This window comes from Cydia splendana, chromosome 13, assembly GCF_910591565.1.
Source record: "Cydia splendana chromosome 13, ilCydSple1.2, whole genome shotgun sequence".
NCBI classification, from domain to species: domain Eukaryota; kingdom Metazoa; phylum Arthropoda; class Insecta; order Lepidoptera; family Tortricidae; genus Cydia; species Cydia splendana.
In genome coordinates this window covers 10,956,035-10,978,416 of record NC_085972.1, presented here as the reverse complement: position 1 = coordinate 10,978,416, position 22,382 = coordinate 10,956,035, and the positions used below count along the sequence as shown (strand labels likewise).

At 39.7% G+C, this 22,382-nt stretch overlaps 1 protein-coding gene across 2 annotated transcripts in view; it reads left to right on the top strand.

Annotated features, from left to right (window-relative positions):
• LOC134796030 (transducin beta-like protein 2) overlaps window positions 1–22,382 on the top strand; it is a 93,548-nt gene that overhangs the window by 36,091 nt on the left and 35,075 nt on the right. Inside the window, exon 3 of one of the 2 annotated variants that reach the window (XM_063767946.1) lies at window positions 22,007–22,230. In XM_063767946.1, the coding sequence (XP_063624016.1) occupies window positions 22,007–22,230 (224 nt within the window). Of the gene's footprint in view, window positions 1–15,754; window positions 17,107–22,006; window positions 22,231–22,382 lie in introns of those variants that run through there. The other variant, XM_063767945.1, reaches the window with a different exon arrangement.

The following is a 22,382-nucleotide window of genomic DNA, read 5'->3' as shown; positions in this document are numbered from 1 at the left end:
TTCACAGTTTATACATTACTAGAAGTTTGTTTAAACAAATTGAACACACTCCGCGCGCCATCTATGATTCCTCTTGGTTATCTGAACTCGGTACTCGCCGTCACAGACCGAAGTGCATGCTGTTTACAACGTTTTCTTAGAGATGGCGTTGCTTCACTAGATACATTATTGTAAAACACTATTTATTTATTTTATATTAATCTTACCTATTTAATACATAAGTATGCCGTAATATATAAGGTGCAGGGGGCAATTTCGCCTGCGGGAAATTTCAACTAATCGAAATATCTTCCATGTTTTACATTATTAACTAGAGTGCCATATATGTCTAGGCTCCAGATAGCGAAAAACTTTTTTTTTTCGGATAGTTGAAATTTATCCCCGACACCTTACCAATATTTAAAAAAAAGAGAAGGTCCCATTTTGACTGTATTTCTTTGCACACAATACAATTGCAAAAATACAGTTTTGTTACAATGATATAGGATGAGTTAGATTTCTGGAATGGAAATCAATTAAAAAAATCCTAGTAGTACCTACAGTTCAGTTTTACTCGTTTATACAAGACCAAATCTTTGTTTGTCAAACAAGAATCTGAAAAATAAAAACCTATCGAAGGTAATACGTTTTTAGCCGGTACTGTACTTTCAGAGCTGAGTGCTAAGTTATCGCACCAAGGGCATTAGAATTGGAACCAGGAAGAGATAAACGTCATGGTCTCTGTCTCCCTCGTCACCCTCGAAGGTCTGGTGGCGCGGAAGGCACCGAGAGACCTTCGGCTCCGTTTTACATAAAACACGACATTATACAGCTATTGTACTTTTAGAGTTCCTTATACAATATATTATAATACCATATTTTTACCGAAAGAAGTCAGATTTCCAATTAGTGACGTGTGTCTCTTAAAGGTGTGAGATATTGGGGTGCGGAATGCGTATAATGAGTTCAATTGGGTTGTTTTTTTTTGGTTTTTCACGAAAATTATAGTATTATGGGGGCCACGAAAATATAGTCCATTGATTCAAATAAAAACCGGACAAGTGCGAGTCGGACTCGCCCACCGAAGATTCCGTACTTTTTAGTAAGATTTGTTGTTATAGCGGCAACAGAAATACATCATCTGTGAAAATTTCAACTGTCTAGCTATCACGGTTCATGAGATACAGCCTGGTGACAGACAGAGGGACAGTGGAGTCTTAGTAATGTAATAGGGTCCCGTTTTTACCCTTTGGGTACGGAACCCTAAAAAGGTTGAATAACCCTAGTTTGTGACTTTGGCCTCATCAATTCGTATTGTTTTTTTTCCTGTTTGTAAGAAAAGAAAACATTACAAACACAGTTTAATGCAATAATTCACGACTGATGATTTGCATGACTACTTGTTTTTGAGGCTAAATAGGTCTCAACTTTTTTTTCTACGTACTTAACACGCTGAAAACTTATAAGTACTTAACTGTTTTTTAAATATTTTGATGTTTTCTATCATCAATTATTTTTGAATACCACTGCTTTAATTATTAAATTAATTCCATTATTTTATTCATACATGGAAGTGGTTAGGACACTGCCTATGTTTATTGTTTTTTAAATCGCTAATTTTATTGAATTCATATTGGTATAGGTATGCGTAAAATATTAAGAGCGCTATTACATTTCGGCGTTGAGCGAGTTTAGGTATTTTACGCGCTGCGGCAGGCCGTGCGAGCTCAGTATGCCGATCCCTTCTACCACACTCGCACTGCAATGATGGATTAAACATTCTTGATCCTTCGCCAAGCATATTGAAATCAACCATAACAACACTAACTGTACTTAACGTTTAAAGTTCTAAAACTGTTATTTGGTAAGTACGAAAATACTAAATGCAGTGCAAATGTACATAGGGGCTGTTCATAAATTACGTCATCTATTTTTGACGATTTTTGACCCCCCCCCCTCAAATCATCCAAAAATCAAGCTTCGGATGAATCTGTTTCCTCCTACGTCATGTTACCATCATCCGATATCCAGACCCCCCCCCCCCCCACTCCTCCCATTTGAAACGACGTAATTTATGAATAGCCCCATACTCGTACTTATGAAGGTATATTACTCGAAAGAAATTATAGGTACCTACTCGCTTATTTACATGTTTCGTCATTGCATTTGGTACCTATAGGTTGTAAAGTTTGTATCAACGAGGGTTTAAAAACGAACTGGTACTGAGGATCTGATGATGATTAAGGTGGTCACGGATACCAATCAACCATGTAGTAACATGATTAGGCTCGTTTGATTCGTCTCAACAAGATCTTTGGAAGGTGGCCACGGGTACCAGTCTATCATGTAACTAAACAACTTCGTGTTTGGGCTCGTTTGATTCGTCTCAACAAGATCTTTGACACAAGACAGTACTCAGGGTCTGATGATGGAGCTGGAAGGTACCATTACCAATCAACCATGCAACTAAACCACATCGTGTTTAGGATCGTTTGATTCGTCTCAACAAGATCTTTGACACTAGGTGATACTCAGAGTCTGATGATGGAGCTGGAAGGTGGTCACCGGTACCAATCAACCATGCAACTAAACCACTTCGTGTTTAGGCTCGTTTTATTCGTTTCAACAAGATCTTTGACACAAGATAGTACTCAGGGTCTGATGTTGGAGCCGGAAGGTGGTCACCGGTACCAATCAACCATTCAACTAAACCACATCGTGTTTAGGCACGTTTTATTCATCTCAACAAGATCTTTGACACAAGGTAGTACTCAGGGTCTGACAATGGAGCGCGAAGGTGGCGACGGGTACCTGTCTATCATCATCAGCTCCATCATCAGACCCTGAGTAGTATCTTATGTTAAACATCTTATTGCGACGAATCAAACGAGCCCAAACACGAAGTGGTTCAGTTACATGGTAGACTGGTACCCGTGGCCACAGTCCAGCTCCATCATCAGACCCTGAGTACTAACTTGTGTCAAAGATCTTGTTGCGACGAATCGAACGAAGCCAAACACGAAGTGGTTTAGTTGCATGGTTGATTGGTACCGGTCACCACCTTCCGGATCCATCATCAGACCCTCAGTACTACCTTGTGTCAAAGATCTTGTTGCGACAAATCAAACGAGCCCAAACACGAAGTGGTTCAGTTACATGGTAGACTGGTACCCGTGGCCACCTTCCAGCTCCATCATCAGATCCTGAGTACTATCTTGTGTCCAAGGTCTTGTTGAGACGAATCAAACGAGCCTAAACACGAAGTGGTTTAGTTGCATGGTTGATTGGTACCGGTGACCACCTTCCGGCTCCAACATCAGACCCTGAGTACTATCTTGTGTCAAAGATCTTATAGAAACGAATAAAACGAGCCTAAACACGAAGTGGTTTAGTGGCATGGTTGATTGGTACCGGTGACCACCTGCCGGTTCCATCATCAGACCCTGAGTACTATCTTGTGTCAAAGATCTTGTTGAGACGAATCAAACGAGCCTAAACACGAAGTGGTTTAGTTGCATGGTTGATTGGTACCGGTGACCACCTTCCGGCTCCATCATCAGACCCTGAGTATTATCTTGTGCCAAAAATCTTGTTGAGACGAATCAAACGAGCCCAAACACGAAGTGGTTTAGTTGCATGGTTGATTGGTACCGGTGACCACCTTCCGGCTCCATCATCAGACCCTGAGTACTATCTTAAGTCAAAGATCTTGTTGAGACGAATAAAACGAGCCTAAACACGAAGTGGTTTAGTTGCATTGTTGATTGGTACTGGTGACCACCTTCCGGCTCCATCATCAGACCCTGAGTACTATCTTAAGTCAAAGATCTTGTTGAGCCGAATCAAACGAGCCCAAACACGAAGTGGTTTAGTTGCATGGTTGATTGGTACCGGTGACCACCTTCCGGCTCCATCATCAGACCCTGAGTACTATCTTGTGTCAAAGATCTTGTTGAGATGAATCAAACGAGCCTAAACACGAAGTGGTTTAGTTGCATGGTTGATTGGTACCGGTGACCACCTTCCGGCTCCATCATCAGACTCTGAGTATTATCTTGTGCCAAAGATCTTGTTGAGACGAATCAAACGAGCCCAAACACGAAGTGGTTTAGTTGCATGGTTGATTAGTACCGGTGACCACCTTCCGGCTCCATCATCAGACCCTGAGTACTATCTTAAGTCAAAGATCTTGTTGAGACGAATAAAACGAGCCTAAACACGAAGTGGTTTAGTTGCATTGTTGATTGGTACTGGTGACCACCTTCCGGCTCCATCATCAGACCCTGAGTACAATCTTAAGTCAAAGATCTTGTTGAGCCGAATCAAACGAGCCCAAACACGAAGTGGTTTAGTTGCATGGTTGATTGGTACCGGTGACCACCTTCCGGCTCCATCATCAGACCCTGAGTACTATCTTGTGTCAAAGATCTTGTTGAGATGAATAAAACGAGCCTAAACACGAAGTGGTTTAGTTGCATGGTTGATTGGTACCGGTGACCACCTTCCGGCTCCATCATCAGACCCTGAGTACTATCTTGAGTCAAATAAATACATATAGAATGTCAGGTCGTTTCAAATATTTTTAATCCTGTCCGGTAGTTTATTAAACTGTACCATTATAAATTATAATACTATAAAAACAGTGCTAGGATCAAAGTCTCTCGTTGCGGTTTACACGCACACAGTATAGCGTTTTACACGGCGCCCGCCGCACACAATGATAAAAAACCTCGTCGTCGCCGTTGAAAATGTGCGGAGCCGACCGACACACGTCCTGCCTCTACAAGCTCTGCCGCGGCACTGAGCTGGCGCAGCGCGCGTCATCGGTAATATAGAGTAGTTTTCAAAAAATTGCCAAAAAATTATAGTAGAATTTCATAAACACTAATGTATACCAACAGTATAAGCAAACGTTGCAGATTGCTTGAGTATGAAAATGACTTCGATATTAAGTAGATTTTCGTAGGAATTGACACTTGTTTCGGAGAGAAAATCGAGTTCGTTTTACTTTGATTTTCTCTTTCTCAAAGGTATGTAGGAAAAATATAGTTTGATATGCCTAAAGTACAGGGTATTAGTAATACAAAATAGCCAGGTTTAGCAGAGTAAAATTCTCAACATTTTCAAATAAGAGCTCGCCATTCAGTGCTTCACGGGGTTTTTCGGAAACGACCATCAGAAAAAAAATCATTACTAATTTAATAAGTCCTTTTTCTAATATTTACAACGATATTTATAAAGATAAGAAGACGCTTTTACTGGAACAAGCACTCATTGTTTCTAATAATGAGCGCAAAGTCCTGAATTTCGTCGACTAGTATCATCAATTTTGCATTATTTCGACTTTTCTTGTAAGAGCGCTCTTAATAGTTTTATTACTTACCTATGTCGGGGTGTGTTTATATTTTGATTATTAAGTAATTTTTCTACTAATTCTTTATCTGTTGGACCATCGAAAATGCACATGACAGATAATATAACTAACTAATTATTGTCATATTCGTTTAATGTATGAATTGTATGATTAACCCATGCCATGTCTCGCTTAATAACAATGGTGGCGGTATTATTAAGGTTTAATTAAGTTATTTTATTGATATCTGTGATTGTCCCAAAATGAAGCTTGTGTATGCATAGAATTATGAGTGAGTGAGTAGAGTCGAGAATTGTGAAAATATTATATTAAATCGTTTATTTATTTATTCATGAATTGTACTAGGTATAGTAATGGCGCTGTAGTTTTTCGTTTTTCAATGATACGTTTCGTTATTTAGTTATGTTAATTTTGAATAATTTGACCTTCAATTCTTTGTTTATCAACAATTCTCTAAGTATAAAAAAAAAATCGTGAATGATTACAATTATTGCGGGCACTAACTGACAAATTCTAAATACTAAAGGACATCGACTAGAATATAAACGTGAGTGCTATAGTAAAAAAAGAAACTAGATATTTAGAATGTTAGTTCAAATCTGGCTTAAGCTCAAGTTGAAAAAATCGACCGTAATTTCTTCCGCGGACCGTTGGTTACTTTATCAAAAAATACTGGCGTTTAAAAAGTAAATAATTAGTTAGCAACACGGTAGTTCAGTACAATCGAAGGTTCAAATCCGACACAGTGGCGAAATCCTTGAGCGCTCAAGTTCACGTCGTTACAGCTCACAGCTTTCTAACGCGGAAACGTTCAAATTACTTTATCTTTACCCAAATTGAGCGTTCACTTGTGAACAATAGGACGTGTAGGCATTCTCATTGCTTAGCGAGCGCAGGTGAATTGTGGTCACCAGTATAAAACCTAAAATTCTATAACAAATATAGATCGTGTAGTGTCCCTGAAACCAACCATAGCACGGCGAGCGTTAATAAAGCTGTGCTGTGTGGCTAGGCTAATTTGTCTAAAAATCCCACGATATCCTCTAAGCCTGACAGCCTAATAAGTGGATATCCCAGGTCAATTTAGTGGACACCATGACATTCTGTACGTGGTATAACTCGCTTGCGCTCTGTTAGCGTCCGGAATATCCTAGAACGGAGTCTCTGCAGTATTTCGAAACACTATGCCTCCTAAGAACAATGGCGTAGTAGAGAGATGTTGCAGGCCCTATTTTCCCGTGACTTACAGAGCTCTTGCCTCAAACCATACAATATAAATGTGACCTCATGATTCTTCATGACTATACGTTATCGGAGATCATATATACTTGTTAAACTAAGATATGTTCTCTGTTAACTATAGAAACGTAGGCTCAGGATGGCGACAGTTTGCGTTGTTCTGTGAGAAACGACACAAGTATTGCAAATAAGCAAAGATAAGTAGTGCAATGCGCAATCTCCGAATGAACTACCTATGTGTACTGTACTTGCGAAGAATAAAACTGACACATTGTATATAAAGCTAGTCCAACACGATGTGTCCTAAAGTCCTGTCCTGTTTTCAATTTTCAATTTTCAATTCAATTCTTCAATTTTCCAGGGTAAATTAAAACTAAGTAAACATATGCAGGTTTACTTTCGCATTTGAGTGATATATTTGGAGACGTAGTGAATAATTTACTATAATCACAGTTATTTTTTAAAACTGTGAAGCCATTGTAACGTGTTCATGAATTTTTGAAAACAAAAGCCGCGTTAATTCCGTTATTTCCGCCTAACTGCCGCGAAATGTTTTTAAATTCGGTTGTCACTTCCGAATCTGCGGCCTACTTTAAAAATTAATTCGGCCGTTTTGAGATTAAAGTCAGTTAACAATTACTATGGCTATACCGGTATAATACAATGTAAACGGTTATGTAAAATAACGACTCTAAAGAAGTGAAGAAAAATGTGTGAACACAAGTCAGTCATTAGGAACGGAAATACCATCAAGTAAAACGGTAATTATAATTGTTCACTGCTGGAAAAGGCCTTTCCCAGGGATTTTCTTGGTGACCGGTCTTGCGATGAAGGTATCCTACAATCTTAAACACACACAGCTTTCTGCAGTATTATCATAAACCTGATAGCGATGTCCACGCAGACAGAGAGGGGAAAAAAGGACCCTCGCGGTTTCTCCTTGCATCTCTACCTTTTTAATAAAATCGTGTAAAATACCAATTGAACGATGTCAAACCTAAATCATGCGTGAATCATTGTGTTGAATAGCGGCGCCACTGTCGAGTGAAGTTGAAGGATCCCATACACAATTGAATAAAATGTACGTGGCAATTTGAAACGGACATCAGTGTGAAGCAGCTTATAATTGTAATAATTGGCTGATAATTTTGACACCACTTGGTCGTTGCGAAACGTTCCTTTGTGTACCGTCAAATCAACGTTAGACCTTGCTTTTGTTGTTTGTACATTGCACAAAATAAAGAAGCATATGTAAGGTTTACATTTGTTTCTAGGGCAGCATTTCCCAAACTATGAGTCGCGACCCATTGGTGGGTCGTGAGCGAATATTGAGTGGGGCATCTGAGCGTTACCAATAATATATTATGCACCCTTTTTAAGACGGCCAAGAGGTGGGTCCCGAATTTGGCAGTTATTGTTAGGTGGGTCGGATCTAGGGTTGCCAGATCGAAAGGCGCTATTATCGGGAAAATATATTAATTTTTCGGACTACAGTCGGGAAAAAAAACATTCAAATTAAAGTAATTGTATTAAAAACAACGATATTTTACATTATTGGTACTACGTCTGCTGCTCTGCCCATAGACGTATTTATATAAAAAATAGTATGTATAAATTATTTGAGATCTTGAACAAACAAAAAAACCTAATTATCAACGCGGGTCGCTCGCTCGGACGACGACAGTTCGGAACATGAAATTATTGTTTTATTACGTGAAGCTGTTTTTCGGGACAATTTTCACTTCGTCGGGAATCGGGAACACATGCAAAAAATCGGGAAAATCCCGCCAAATCCCGACCACCTGGCAACCCTAGTCGGAGCCCAGTCAACTTTGGGAACCACTGTTCTAGAGTTTTTGGTCTGTTTTGAAGTAATCGTGCCCATGTTGCCACAGTCAGGATGCTAACTTGTTTCAAAGAAACCAATGGCTATGAGGCTTGGCTTGGTATCCCCCCTCGGGTTGGAAGATTTTATTTTTTCTCGTTATAACATAAGGACATAAGGTATCTAATAATCATGTTCTGATTTATACAGTACGGCTACCACCAGTTTTGACATTGACATAACGCTCACGTTTACGTAACTTACTTTCTATGCATCTCGCTCGTACTCGCATATGCGAGCAATAGTGCAAGCGAGATGTACAGAAAGTAAATTACGTAGACGTGAGCGTTATGTCAATGTTAAAACTGATGGTAGAGGCTCAGGTACCTACATTAGGACAATATATCAATAATTATTCAATTTTATACGTTTTTAAATTCGGATATCCTTGCAAATATGTTACAAAAAATTGCGGATTTTCGCATTAATTATAAAATGTTAATGTTTTTCATGCATGTAGCCCATTCCGATACCGATATTAATGATACCGATTACCGTTCGATCGTGCTTTAGGATATACATACTTACATAATAAAAAAATGAAAAATATTTTTTTAAAGTTTACACGATGAACTGTTAAATCATAACGGTTTTTAAACATCGATTATAAGTATTATAATCTCTCGATGTGACATGCGGTTACCGATCTTGCTGATTTTTTCAAGGTTGTAATCATAAGACCTTCAGCCTTTTACATGAATGGCGGATTGGCCAACATTCGTATACAAAACACACTACATTCAAGTGTTTCCTTTTAGAAACTAGCGGTTTAAACAGTGAGGCAATAACAACGCTGGTCTGGGCATGGTATAATAATATACTCCGCCTGGTACTCCATTCCCGTCTTTTCTAGGTCACCTAACTGACACGGGCTTACGTCATCATGCGACAGCGCTATATGATAATATGCGATAGCGCTATATATAGCGGCCATGTTGTTGTGACGTAGCCCCGTGTCACTCTGGGAATGGAAGACCATGTTTTATTAGACTATGGGTCTGGGCACAAAATAATAATTTTCATTATCAACTTATGTTGCACTCACACAATTTGTTCTGGATCTTTGGTCATCCAAGTCATACATACGTAACTGGACAGCGTAACATACTATATCAATGTATCAATTTAGTGCATGCTTTCATGTTCTGATGTGTAATTTATCAGTTATATTACGGGTAACTAGAACACCGCCAGTCCGCCAGTATGACTATAAATACTGATGTTTTATTCAAAAGTATATTTTCGGTAACTATTAACAAATATTTTAAGTATTTTTAACATGTAGATTATTTTGTTAATAAAATAATTGTATAACTCCAGTGATCTATTTGGAACTTAATCGCAATTTGAATGACTAAACCGCTATCTGTCTGCAACAAGTAAATATTTTCAAAATATAAATAGATGACTTTGGAAACGTTCGTACCTAAACAAAGGAATATCAAACAATATGACCGCTACGTAGAACTGTTTGCTTAGGTGGCTAGAAATATTTTCTAAGAACGGAGTTTAAAAGGAAAGTGAATGATAAACGAATATATTTAGAACAACGAGTGTTAAGGTGGAGGACGATCGCGCCATTTGAGTGGGCTAAAGATCGTACGCGGAATCCCCGGTCGGCGGAACGCCAACCCACGTCACTTGTATTTGTGTCGCTTAACTTCAAACTCGGGTAAATCCATCTGTCAGATTATGCTATTTTGGTATTAAGAAAAGGTAATAGGGTAGATATTTGCTAAGAGGGTCGAATGGATTTACCCGAGTTTGAAGTTAAGCGACACATTTATTCCTATTACACTATCATCATCTTCCAATTCGGACTTTGTCATAGCATCGGTTCGCTCTTCTGATGTTTGCAGGCAAACCAATCTGACCTATCATCTGACATCTCGGGGTTAAAGTATCTTAGGACCCCTCAAATAAATACAGCACGTTTTGTGAATCCTAGCAGTGCTGACCTACCCTGGCCTGGGTTTGGCGATCACTTGGCGTCTTTCTTGTGAGGTACTAACTGCTCCTCGATGATACGTTCCGATTACTTATTTTCTGAGTGACTACCGACTTACTATTTGTCGTGTTGGTCATCGTCCTCGAACAAATAGGTGTTCCTGTTCTATGTTAATCATTGTAATGCAAACACGAGTAATTACTTGTTAATAGATCTCAAAGGCAAATTAATTGAGGAGCAGCACACAAGCATAAATGCTACGTGTATAGAGATGTACAGAATTATCAATAGAGTTTATTGACCTCCGAAGATCGCTGCTACGCGTTTCCTGCTATACGTCTAAGTGCAATCTTGTAGTATTTCAGAGGTCAACTACTTAAATGAACTAGTTTCACCAGTTTCAGTAAAGATAACACTATATTAATAACTCTGATGATATTATAACCTTTTATCATTTTACCTACCTGCAGTAATATTAAGCTTATTTAAAGGAATTAAACTTACTTGATTATTTTACAATATTACATTGATTTGGATTGTATTCATATGCCAGCACAAGTTGTAGGTTCATTAAAACAATTGATTCAAGCAGAGTACTATTGCTGCGCAATATCGTGATGATAAGCGGTCAATATAGGAAACAATATATTTAATAGTGTATAATCAGTGAATTACAAATAGGTTGACGTCTGTTGCAACTTACTCGTATGATTAAAACCGATTGTTTTTAATTTATTTTGTTTTCTAAACTAAACCCAGTCGTGAAAAGTGGATTAGAAAATCATAGAAAGTGTCCACTTTCTGAGCACAGTCGTTTAAGCTCCGAAGATTTAGCCCTGTTACATTCGGGATTAACGCTATGATGAACGAGAAAGAGCTGATTATTTTCAACCTAGTATAATATAGCTCTACGTAGATATTGTGCGCAGTTGGCCTATTCTGGCAAATATGTTAACGAAAAATGTTTTCCCTCGAACATCTTCCAGTTAATTCATAAGTTCATAACCGTCACATTCCTTTTAACAGTCTTCAGGGTTACAGAGATTTTAGTAGAGGTTATGCATTATAATAAATCGTACTTAAATATGTCAATTGTACAACACAGCAGGCATCGATTCCATCAACTAGGACGAGATGTTAAATAAGATCGCATGAAATACCACGCTATATTCGTATGCAGAACAAAGAGCGCATAACACAATCGACGGTGGCCTTATTTCCAAAAATATGATTTTGCTTTTGTATTTGGAACATGTTGAGAAGAATCGAAACGGTTTTGGTAATGTTATGAAACAAAGGAAAACTGCAGACTTCATAAATATAACTATCGAATCTGATTTCATTGCTGCGTTATTTGTATTCCTACTTGAGTACACATTTTAATTTCTTGTCTTGTTTTGGCGGGCGCAGCAGACTCCAATCGACGCATCAATTTATTGCGTTTCCTTTATAGACTTGACAAATATTATTGTTAAAGTTATAAAACATTATATTCGTGTCTCGTATCAGGTAGTACTCGTGCGTGTAGATCACGACGTTGTATCACTTGAATCGCAGGCTGAGGACGTGCCCCGAAAACTTTATTTTTCCGGTTTAAGTGTGGACTCGTTCTGTTTGGTTTAGTCGACCGTTACTTCAACAGTTGTCGGGCTGATAGTGACTATTTTCGGACAGTTTGACGAGAGAGTTTCGTAATGCGTGTCAGTTGCGGACCACATTTTAGTATCATTCGTCGCGTTTAGCGCTTAAACGGATTAACTTTTCGGATTATGGTTACTCGTATTTTATCAACTTAAATCATACCTGATCTTATTTCGAATATTCGGTTGTGATCTCACGGCTACGGCTGACGCAATACTGCTTGAGCTGTATTTTCCAAAGTTGACGTTTACGGAATTTACTCAATTTACTTGCCGCTTACCCTTAATCTATTAGTGATTCATGCAAAAAGGTTTAGCTTGGCAACGCGAGCTCCTTGACCCACATAGAGCTTCGCGTCGTGACGGTGGTCACCGCTGCCGTGAGCCGATGATGAACAACTTTCACCAAAACACTACGTCACGAGATATTACGACTCCACGCGGTTTCCCTTTTGTTTTCACAAATCCTTCAATACATTAATTTATAACTGTTGTATTCTGTACATTTCGCGGTTGGGTTGCATTACATGCGCGTAATTCAATCTTATGGAAGCCCTGTCAAACACGATTAGTTTTGATCTTAGTTTTTTTTACAACGAAACTATCTATTAGTATTGAATCGATACTGTACCGATATCTTGTTAGTAATAATTGGGTTCCAAGGCCTTCTGAACTTGAAATTGGTACCTGGTTGAAATTAAAGTTCCGGTGTTCTCCGCTCGCCCTGGCCCAGTGACCGCGATTCTTAGTGGGACACCAGAAGTGGGCGGTTATTTTTATAGACATAATTCTTCTCTTGATGAGTAAATTAAGCATAATGTTGCTCTCACCAAAATCATGGCTTATTTTCGATTAGACTGATAAAACTCTTTAAGATTCATTCAAGGATTTATTCAATTTATTCGTTTCATTACTCTTCGAACTGTAACCGAATCGCATGTTATGGGAGTAGTTTGACATAGTTACAAGTATTAATCATGCATACATTACCCACAGTAATTGGTTTATGGCTGATTCATACCTATATGAGTAAACATGACCAATGAACCAATTTTAATGCCTAATCAGAACTATTGTTTACTACGAATTGTTTATTTGAATCGTTGGAACTGACCTACAATATCAGCGCGTTTTATTGAAATCATACCTATTACCTGATAGCACGTTCATGATCACATCAGAACAATTTTATCACGCGATTTCTTGCTGGTAATATTGTAATGACAGAGAAACCGGTTTCCCGTGTCTTCTTTTCAACGGCCGGTTGTGTATCTGTTTGGTCGGAAGGCAAAAATGTTGAATTTCGAGTTATAGTTAACGTTTTGCATTAACCAGCCGTACGGACTGGGTTGACCGACTTTTGTTATCCTTTTTAGGCCGCCGTAAGTGATTAATGCTCCCAGACATCGGATATTGGGTTAAACGATAACTGTGTACGAATGCGGGCTGAACGTGGCTCTGTAAATAAACTAAATTACATACACTCATGTGGACGAGCGCGTGGAAATTATGAACTAGTCGGTTGCTATATGTTCAAATATGACTAAGAAGTAGGTACCCACCGATCTACTTTACACGGTGCGTTATGCTGGGCACAGACCGTTAGTCATTAGCAAGTTCTTCACAGAATCTACGGTGCTAACTCGTCCAGCGAGCATCGTCTGATTCCCAGTACCGTGTTTTATCGTGTTATCCACGCTTACCGAGCTTACGCAAGCAAACCAGTCTAAGAATACTCTTCGATTCCTCACAGTTTTTACGATATTAGACTCAGGTTGAACTAGGGACGCGCTCACAGAAGTGAAATGCTTCGTGAATTAGAGAAGCGATTCCGTTCGTCGACTCTATCCCGTTTGTCTGACATAGATTCGAAGGTTATCGCCGGTGTCAGCGACCAAGCGCCGCGCCCACACGCTGTGTATACAAACAATCGGCTCACACATGCCCAGCGCACATGACTGCTTGGCCAACATTCTTGGAGGCTCGTTCAATCATGTCTTAACATGTCTAAACCAATTGAGGTTTTTCACGTGGGTAGGTATTAAATGAAAAACGTAAAACGTCTCGGTTTGCGCGCTTATTAAGATAGTTAGTGCGGAACTAAAGTGTGGGAGCCGCACTGTCAGGTTAGGTCGGATATAATTTTGAATGCAACGCTTATTTCATATTTGTATGCAGGGTTGTTAAGTTAATAGTTTTGCTGATGGCACATTATTTAATTAATTTAGGAGTAGACTTTGAAATTTTTGTTTTAGGTATTTTCTATCGAACAAACTTTATGTAATCGTGTAAGCATAATCAATGACTTTAGGTTCCGAATCGGTGGCGTTTTTAGCATGATTAGATTAATTTCGCGTCGCTCGATAGAAAATGAAATTGAACATTTTCCAAATTGACCTCGGCCCACCTAAAATAACCTTAAGCTTTACATAGAGATTTATTAGGCCAACTCAAATCAATACGATATGGCGATATACATATAAATATAGCATTAAATTGTAATAAATCTTAAAAATCAATATTAGTGATAAGATAAAAAATGACGATTGCACAATTGAAATGATATTTACAGACTTAATTGAATGTCACTGTATATCTAAGTAATTGTTTTTCATCGTACGAGGTGTTTATACCGCCTGAAAGTGAATGACATGATATGAAGACAATGTCTTTAGGTATCTGAATTTACCTTGACGTTATTAATACGAGATACGCCGGCCGGGCAGGGCAATGGCCCGCCGTCCTTCCTTCCGCCCGCCCTTCCACCAGACGGCTTAATGTCTTATTTTTATTCCAATTCGTATTTCTCAGTACTACGTTAATTCTCATAAACAAAATAGCTAGCAAAATATCGTTATCTAATGATTCCACGGATAATAAATACATTATGCTAATGCTAATACGAAATTTATAATTACTTAGCTAATTATTATTACTAAATTTTGTACCTATGTAGTAAAATGTTTATGACTTTTATGAGCCCTTGCTAGTTTTTTAATAACTATATTTTCAACGGAATATATCTAATACTTATAACTCTTATAAGTAATATTTAACGGATTTCTCCGCTTGATTGGAAAGCTTTAAAAATGCTGTTTTATTAATTTGGGATGATGAAATATTTTCTTAGTTATTAATTGATCAATATTCGAACAATATTCAGTTCGGCAGTAAAGTTAAAGTTGTAGCGTTCAAAAGTATTACCCGGGTACACATACAACGTGTAAATTTCATCTCAATGCGCGCTATTAGAAAGCATAACCAACGGCGTCTAACAACACTAACAGCTGATAAGCGCGGTACAGATCAACGTAAACAAACAACAGCTGCGACTGAATCTTTCCTAGATGTGCCTATACAATTACAATTTTCTTTTTCTAGTGCAGTAACACAAATCACCCCATTTACACTTTTATTGACACAAAGAAATAATACTTTATTATTGTTTAGAAAAATGAGAATAGGCCGGTCGATTGGCATGTCCCGTTAACAAACGCGCTACCTGCTTGTCGTATATAGCGCGGTCTGCCCCTCCATCGCGCCATTAGTACAGCGCCCGCGCGCGCACTCGCACGTATCGCGTCGACTCCGCGCTCGCTCTCAATAAATAAACACTCGACTCTATGTGTATACAAGCGTACGAAGAAACATGCACTTTTGTATTAATTTGCAAAATTGGTTTTACCAAGAGACCATCGCGACGGTGGATGCTGCCAGCGCTGCAGCACGGCGGCGCAAGCCCCGCGATCGACGGCGCCCCCCGACCTCGCCGCCGTCGCCGTCGACGCCCCAGAGAATCTCTACCGAAGAACTAGTGGAGGCGCTCCGCCCGCACCTCCTCTCGCCGGAGCGCATGTGGGCGCTGGGCTACCCGCTGGAGATCGAGCCCAACTCGTCGAAGGCTGTTGTGTACATCAATCCTCCGCCGCGGTCAAGAACGACCACTTTGCGCTATACGGCGTGGGATGTGAACGCGCCGGAGTTCGTTCCTGGCGGCTCTCAAGGTGACAGTGGACGGGGATCGCTGGGCTCCAGCCCGCGGTCCGACAGTGATGAGGAAGCCGATGCAGTGGAACATTTGTGTGTGCGTTGTGACAAAATGTTTCGAATGACTCGTGAGGGTGAATATTTGTCTGAGGAGTCTTGTTTGTATCATTGGGGCCGCTGCAGTGGTGACTACCGACACACTTGCTGCAACGCCCCGCTGGGTGCTCGAGGATGCAGCTCCGCCCGCTTCCACGTATGGAGTGGCACTCGCCCCGGCATGAATGGCCCTCTCGAAGGATATGTGCGTGCACGCTCACCTCGTGGCGGTGTTTACGCCATCGATGCTGAGATGTGCTACACGACGGCGGGATTCGAGCTGGCCAGCATCGCAGTCATCGCTGCTGATGGTCGCCTGGTATACAGATCATTGGTGAAACCTAGTTCGCCCGTTGTCGACCATAACACACGCTTCTCGGGCATCAGGCCGCGCGACTTGGCGCGCGCGACTAAGACGCTACGGGATGTGCAGAATGATATTCTTGGATTTGTCGGAACAGATACTATTTTGATTGGGCACGCGCTGGACAACGACCTGCGCGCATTGAAGTTGCTTCACGGAGCCGTGGTGGATACGTGCGCACTGTATCCGCACGCGCGAGGCTTCCCGTTGCGGCGGTCGCTGCGTGTCCTGTGTGAGGAGCTGCTCGGGCGCAGCGTACAGCGAGGCAGCGCCGGCCATTCTCCTCTCGAGGATGCGCGGGCGGCTATGGATCTGGTACTGCTCAAAGTACATGAGGAACGTGCAAAACGAACACGCATTACAACACAGTTGTCTATGTTGCAACCGTATGATCCCTTAATCAGTGCCGCCTAAATTCCGAGTGATAAGTGGAGTGATAGACGACTACGCTATGAACATGAATTCTGGTTAGGCTCAATATGAATGAACGGTTTCGTAAAGTGACATAGATACGTTACGTTGACGGAGCGCGCGTACGTTTTAAGCGTATGTGCCTTCGAATTGCATTACCGCAATAAACGTAATATTTTTTTATGTTTCTTGTTTGCTTTCCCACTACCCAAATTTTAGTGTAAGGATAAGGAAAATATTAGTCATGGGAATTGTTTTTCCCTTAAGATTCATAGGAATTGGATGAGCCATTGGCGATGCCGATGACGCAAGCCCGCTAAATTATTTGCAACGTCTGGCATTCATACATGCATGTCGCCAGCACATAGTTTGAACTGACTCGAGGAATTCCCGCGTTATGAAACGATGTCAATTCCGGTTTTATATCTGAGTCATTCATCTTCGGACTCACGAACAGGAAATTGATATGAGACTGCATCGGAACATAAACAGTAAACAATGATGCCTAATATTGCTATCTCCTGATGTCATATCATGCTTTTATCATTAGGTAATCATTTTCTCGGCACGGCTTCATCGGTGAACTATACATATGATAAAGATGACTAAAGCCGTTTTGTTTGTGATTTTTTAACGTCATTGACTCATCCAATCTTCTAAGAACCGCGCACGGATTCAGGGCTAAAACGATGACGTCTAGTTATAAATTGTTATTGAAATGTTATCATCAATTTCTGAAGTTCTTTATGTTATATGATAACGGAGAGAATGCGTAGGGGTTCTTTGAACTGAAGTAGAGATTCCTTTGCCATGATTTACCTGTCAGAAATGAAAGAATGCACTCAGTCAAAAGGGTCTGTAGGCCCTCGCTACCTGCTCTGCTGGGATAAAATACCAGTTTGGAATAGTTTTATTTCTCTTTGTACAAGACAAAGCTGTATGAAGCTGGACTAAATGCTTGTAGTATCTGCGGTGCGGCCGTGCACGTTGAGCTGATTTACGTAAGCTGCTTACATAAAGTGATGACGAAACGCCTAGTAGATGAGCAAACTTAATGACTTCCACCTTGGCTAGGCGGTTCTGTAGATCTGCGAAATAGAGCAAACTTTATTGTAGAAACGTAAATTGTTTTAGTGATTTGCTATAGAATAAACACATAATTAGAAAGCTATATCACTAATACTCTGGAGCGCCTAGTGTTCCGTATTCGGTTAGTGTTTTGTAGAACAATAGGAAATTTTGCATAGCATGATAAATTATGATTGTAAATAGACCACGACACGCCGCCTCGAGTATCAGCAAGGAGCAACGCCCTCGCGCCCGGTCATCTCAACGCGCGTTTTGTTTACCATTCGTGTCTCCAAAATAAGGTTTACATTCAATTTACATATGTACTTGAAATTGCGCTAAGACGCCAACAAAGTTATTATAGAAACGTAGTAGCAATAATATAATGAATTGACCAACGGCTTTTTAAGTCAAAAAAATATTGTCATAAAGGCCAATGAAATTAATTTCAAATTCCTATTTTTATATATTTTTTTAAATATAAGTTCAATCTTTGTCTAAAAATAGATTGCTTTTACGAGGTTAAGAAAGTGCAAATATTCCTACGATTACACGTAAAGTTCGTGGTCGTTGATGAGTAAGAAATATTGGTTGACACAGTTAAAATAGTAGGTACTTTTTAAATAATATTATCTTAATTATCGCTCTAATTTTTATTTCCTTAGATATCGTTGATAACGTAAAACTAATGGTAGGTACATAACATATTATGAGAGCTGTTTCTAAGCAATACCTACTACAGTATCGGTGTTATCTTCATTGCCTGTTATAAAATGGGTTAGGCTAATCATTACGGATTGCTTCACTTATCTATAAGTAGTATGAGTATTTTGAGGCATTGGATGAACACGCTGTCTATAAGTATTTTCGAATTTAGAAAAAGATTATTCGCAAAATTTTCTTGGAATTCGGACTCTACACCGTACCTAAGCGGCAGAATTATAAGTAGTCTTGAAATAAACTCCATTCTCGGACTTGCACTAAAGCTATACTATGTAGATGAATGCAAATTTATATGAGTAGGAAGTTATGGTTTAGTTTATTGAATCGGAGAGCGCACCGCAGCGGCTGCCCAGTACGTCGAATGAAAGCTGAAAATAGAACTTATGAAACGTAAGTATATTTGTCCTACAATCAATATGCACTGGGCGGCTGGAAAGCGAGATAGCTGCTATATATCAGTGTTATCCAGTCAACCGACGTTATTGATCAAGTTATTCACGTCGGCACACCCATCCGACTGGCCCCGATGCAGCCTGGGTTTATTATCAATGCTTACCTAGCTATAGCATTGGGAATTAAACGTCCAGCCAAACGATCCGTAAAACCGTATTACCGAATTTAATTATACTAGTTAACTAAACTGTTCGACTCGCTTGCGCTCGGTAGGCGATTCCAATAACTCCCGCACGGGATGAAAAGGGCAATGAACAGTTGACATAGGTCAAGAAGAAGGCCTCTGAATTTCATACATACATCAACTTAACAAAACTGCTTTAAACGGGGACAGAGCGTGTATAAATAACGAGGTTTACATATGAATCGCCGGTTGAAATCCTTTGTTTCCGATGTGGACAGGACAGTTAACAGGTTTGGTTAAAGCAAACACATCAAAGCGAATCGGCCTCTGGCGATGGCGCCGAGCTCGCCTCCGCCTCAATAAGTCTTTCACAATCCGACTTGCACAAATTTTAGGCGTCATTTCGTCATCGAAGTAGGGAACTTCGACACGCCTATACGCCAGGCCCCCACTTGTTTGATATCTCGTACGCATATAAAAGAGAAACGTACTAAGAACGTATGAGTTCCGAGTACATAACTTCCTTTATGTAGACAATTTAATATATTACGTGTATTTATGTACCTACGTGTGCTTGCTTATATGCCTACGTCAACATCTGCAAAGCATCACGTGCGGCTCTGAAATCTGAGGCTAATAAATAATAGACAGCGGTGCCAGAATTTGATGAAATCATTACGCAAGGAAGGAAGCAATCACCGTATCTTTTAACACCCTTTGGTTTTGGTCATTTTGTAAACTATGCTAACTATGACTAACTGATTTTAATGAGGTCTTCGGAGATCGATTACTACAACTGAAGATAGTTATTAATTCGTGTTAGGTACTATTATGATTCTTGGCGAATTATGTCTACCAATACCTAGATCTCAAAATTCTGCTTTGCTGCACAGCTTCAACCATGTAAAATGCCCTTAGAAAATGTCGCAGTAGGTCACGATCTCAGGATAAAAAGATCACGAAACTTAGGCCTATTGTTGTTCCTAGGCAGTTTTCTTCCGCACCGCGTGACAAGATTTCGTTCTACGTTTTCATTGGTACGGTTCCACTCACTGTGATTGTGCTATGCAATTGCCTGAAACCAGAGACCTTGATACAGTGACTTAGTTTCGATATCTGTGGTCCGTTGACCTTTACCCACCGCGTGTTGCACGTTAATTATTTAAATTTTAAATAATAAAGGAGATTACCAGTTCGCCGGACGATATCAGCCTGTCAGTTAAAAGCAAAAGGTGACAGTTGCGAACAATTGACACACTGACAGGCTGATATCGTCCGGCGAACTGGTAATCACTTGGGTCCCTTATGGAGCGTCATACCGAACAGACAAAAGCAGGCCCTTGAAGTTTGAAGTATCATCATTAAATATATATACATATATACCAAAGTAAGATCAATAGGGTAATACATTAAAATTAAGTATAAACTAAAATAAAACTAAACTAACACTTACAACTTAATGACTTCCATTCATATGGTTATGCACTTTTAGAGCTTATAGTGGGTACCTATATTGTCGAAAAAAAAAAACAACTTTTTCGAGTTACGACTTTGGAAGTTGGAAGCCCAATAATAAGATCTCGGCATTTATTTGAAGTTTAGAAATCTCAGGTCCCACAATAAACATTTCGTAAGAAAAACAAGACTATGTATTTAATTGTTTGTTAAAGAATTTCATAGCATTCAAAGTACTTACATAAGTAGGATTGGTTGCTTTGGTATAATATACTCTCTCTCTATTGAAATGAGGATGGAATTTTAAAGCTGGATATAAGTTGCAGATTTTAAGTAAGACAAAGAGAAACCTTTATTACTCACAGTCATATTTTACAATATACTTCAATGTTTATATTATTATGGGTCCGTATTTCTACATAGGTGACTGCTACCTATAGTAATTGGCCACTCCTTACAAATCAGAAAGAAACAAACCAATTGAAACCTTATTATTAAGAGTGGCTAATTACTATATACTGGCCAATAACTATAGCAGTCACCCTATTATATTATCCTTTGGGTTTAGGCCAGTCTAAACTGGGTTTAAAAAATCGGGCTCCCAAGAGTAGTTACTATAGTAAGTAATTAACTAATTACATACAACCAGAATTAGCGCTATGGTAAAAAAGGGTATTTTATAATTATGACGGCCAGTCAGGTGTTCATTGCAGAATAATTTCTTGGAAAACAAAAGGAATTCCTTTTGGGACTAAATTGGTTTACTATCCCACGGTAAAACTCGCCGCATCACATGTAGCTAAACGTGGATTATTTTTCCAAGAAATGGGCTCTACCTAGTAGGCGGTTACCGTTCTACAGTTCTACACGAAAGGTCAGGACGGGTAGAAAACGCGTGTTTAGTTACGCCGTTGTGACTGGTACGGCCTTACAGATGGATGCTATTGTACGACTTGTTAGTACGTGAGGTGACGTCGATCACGGGCCGGTAGATATTGCGCCAGACAGACATGTTATGACAATGTGACGAACGTAATTAGTAAGTAAGTATACAACTGGGGTCATATAGACGAAAACAACACAATATTTGTGTGATATGAACATCTGACTGGCTGGCATCTAACTCGTCGTTAAAGTATTAGTTGATGCGAATTCCGAGAGAAGTTTTGTTTGCGCATTTAATTTCCAATGCTTTAGTGAGCTCCTGGTCAAAGTATGGCATATATAATCAGTACTGACGTTGAGAATAATTTGACGCAGATGGGTCAGTGATCCTCTGGGATATCCGGGATCTGAGCCACAACCAGCACAAGACGCTGCGTGTCAACATCGAGTTCGACCACGCGCAGTTCGTGGCCTGGAGCCCCGACTCCAAGGCCTTCATCGTACACACCGTCAGGGAAAACAACATCGTCGTCTACAAGATAGAGAAGAAGAAAGATGGCGCTATTGGAGCTGCCACTCAAGTTCTCGCGTTTGAAAAGGTGAGAAACATACAGTTAATATTCGTATTTAGGTATAAAGTTATAAACTAGACCTTGTAAGTAACTGGCGCTACTGGATACCGTGTTGGGAGCAAGGACCGGAAAACCCCTCTTTACGCTTAATCCTATCAATTCGGTAACCCAATCGATTC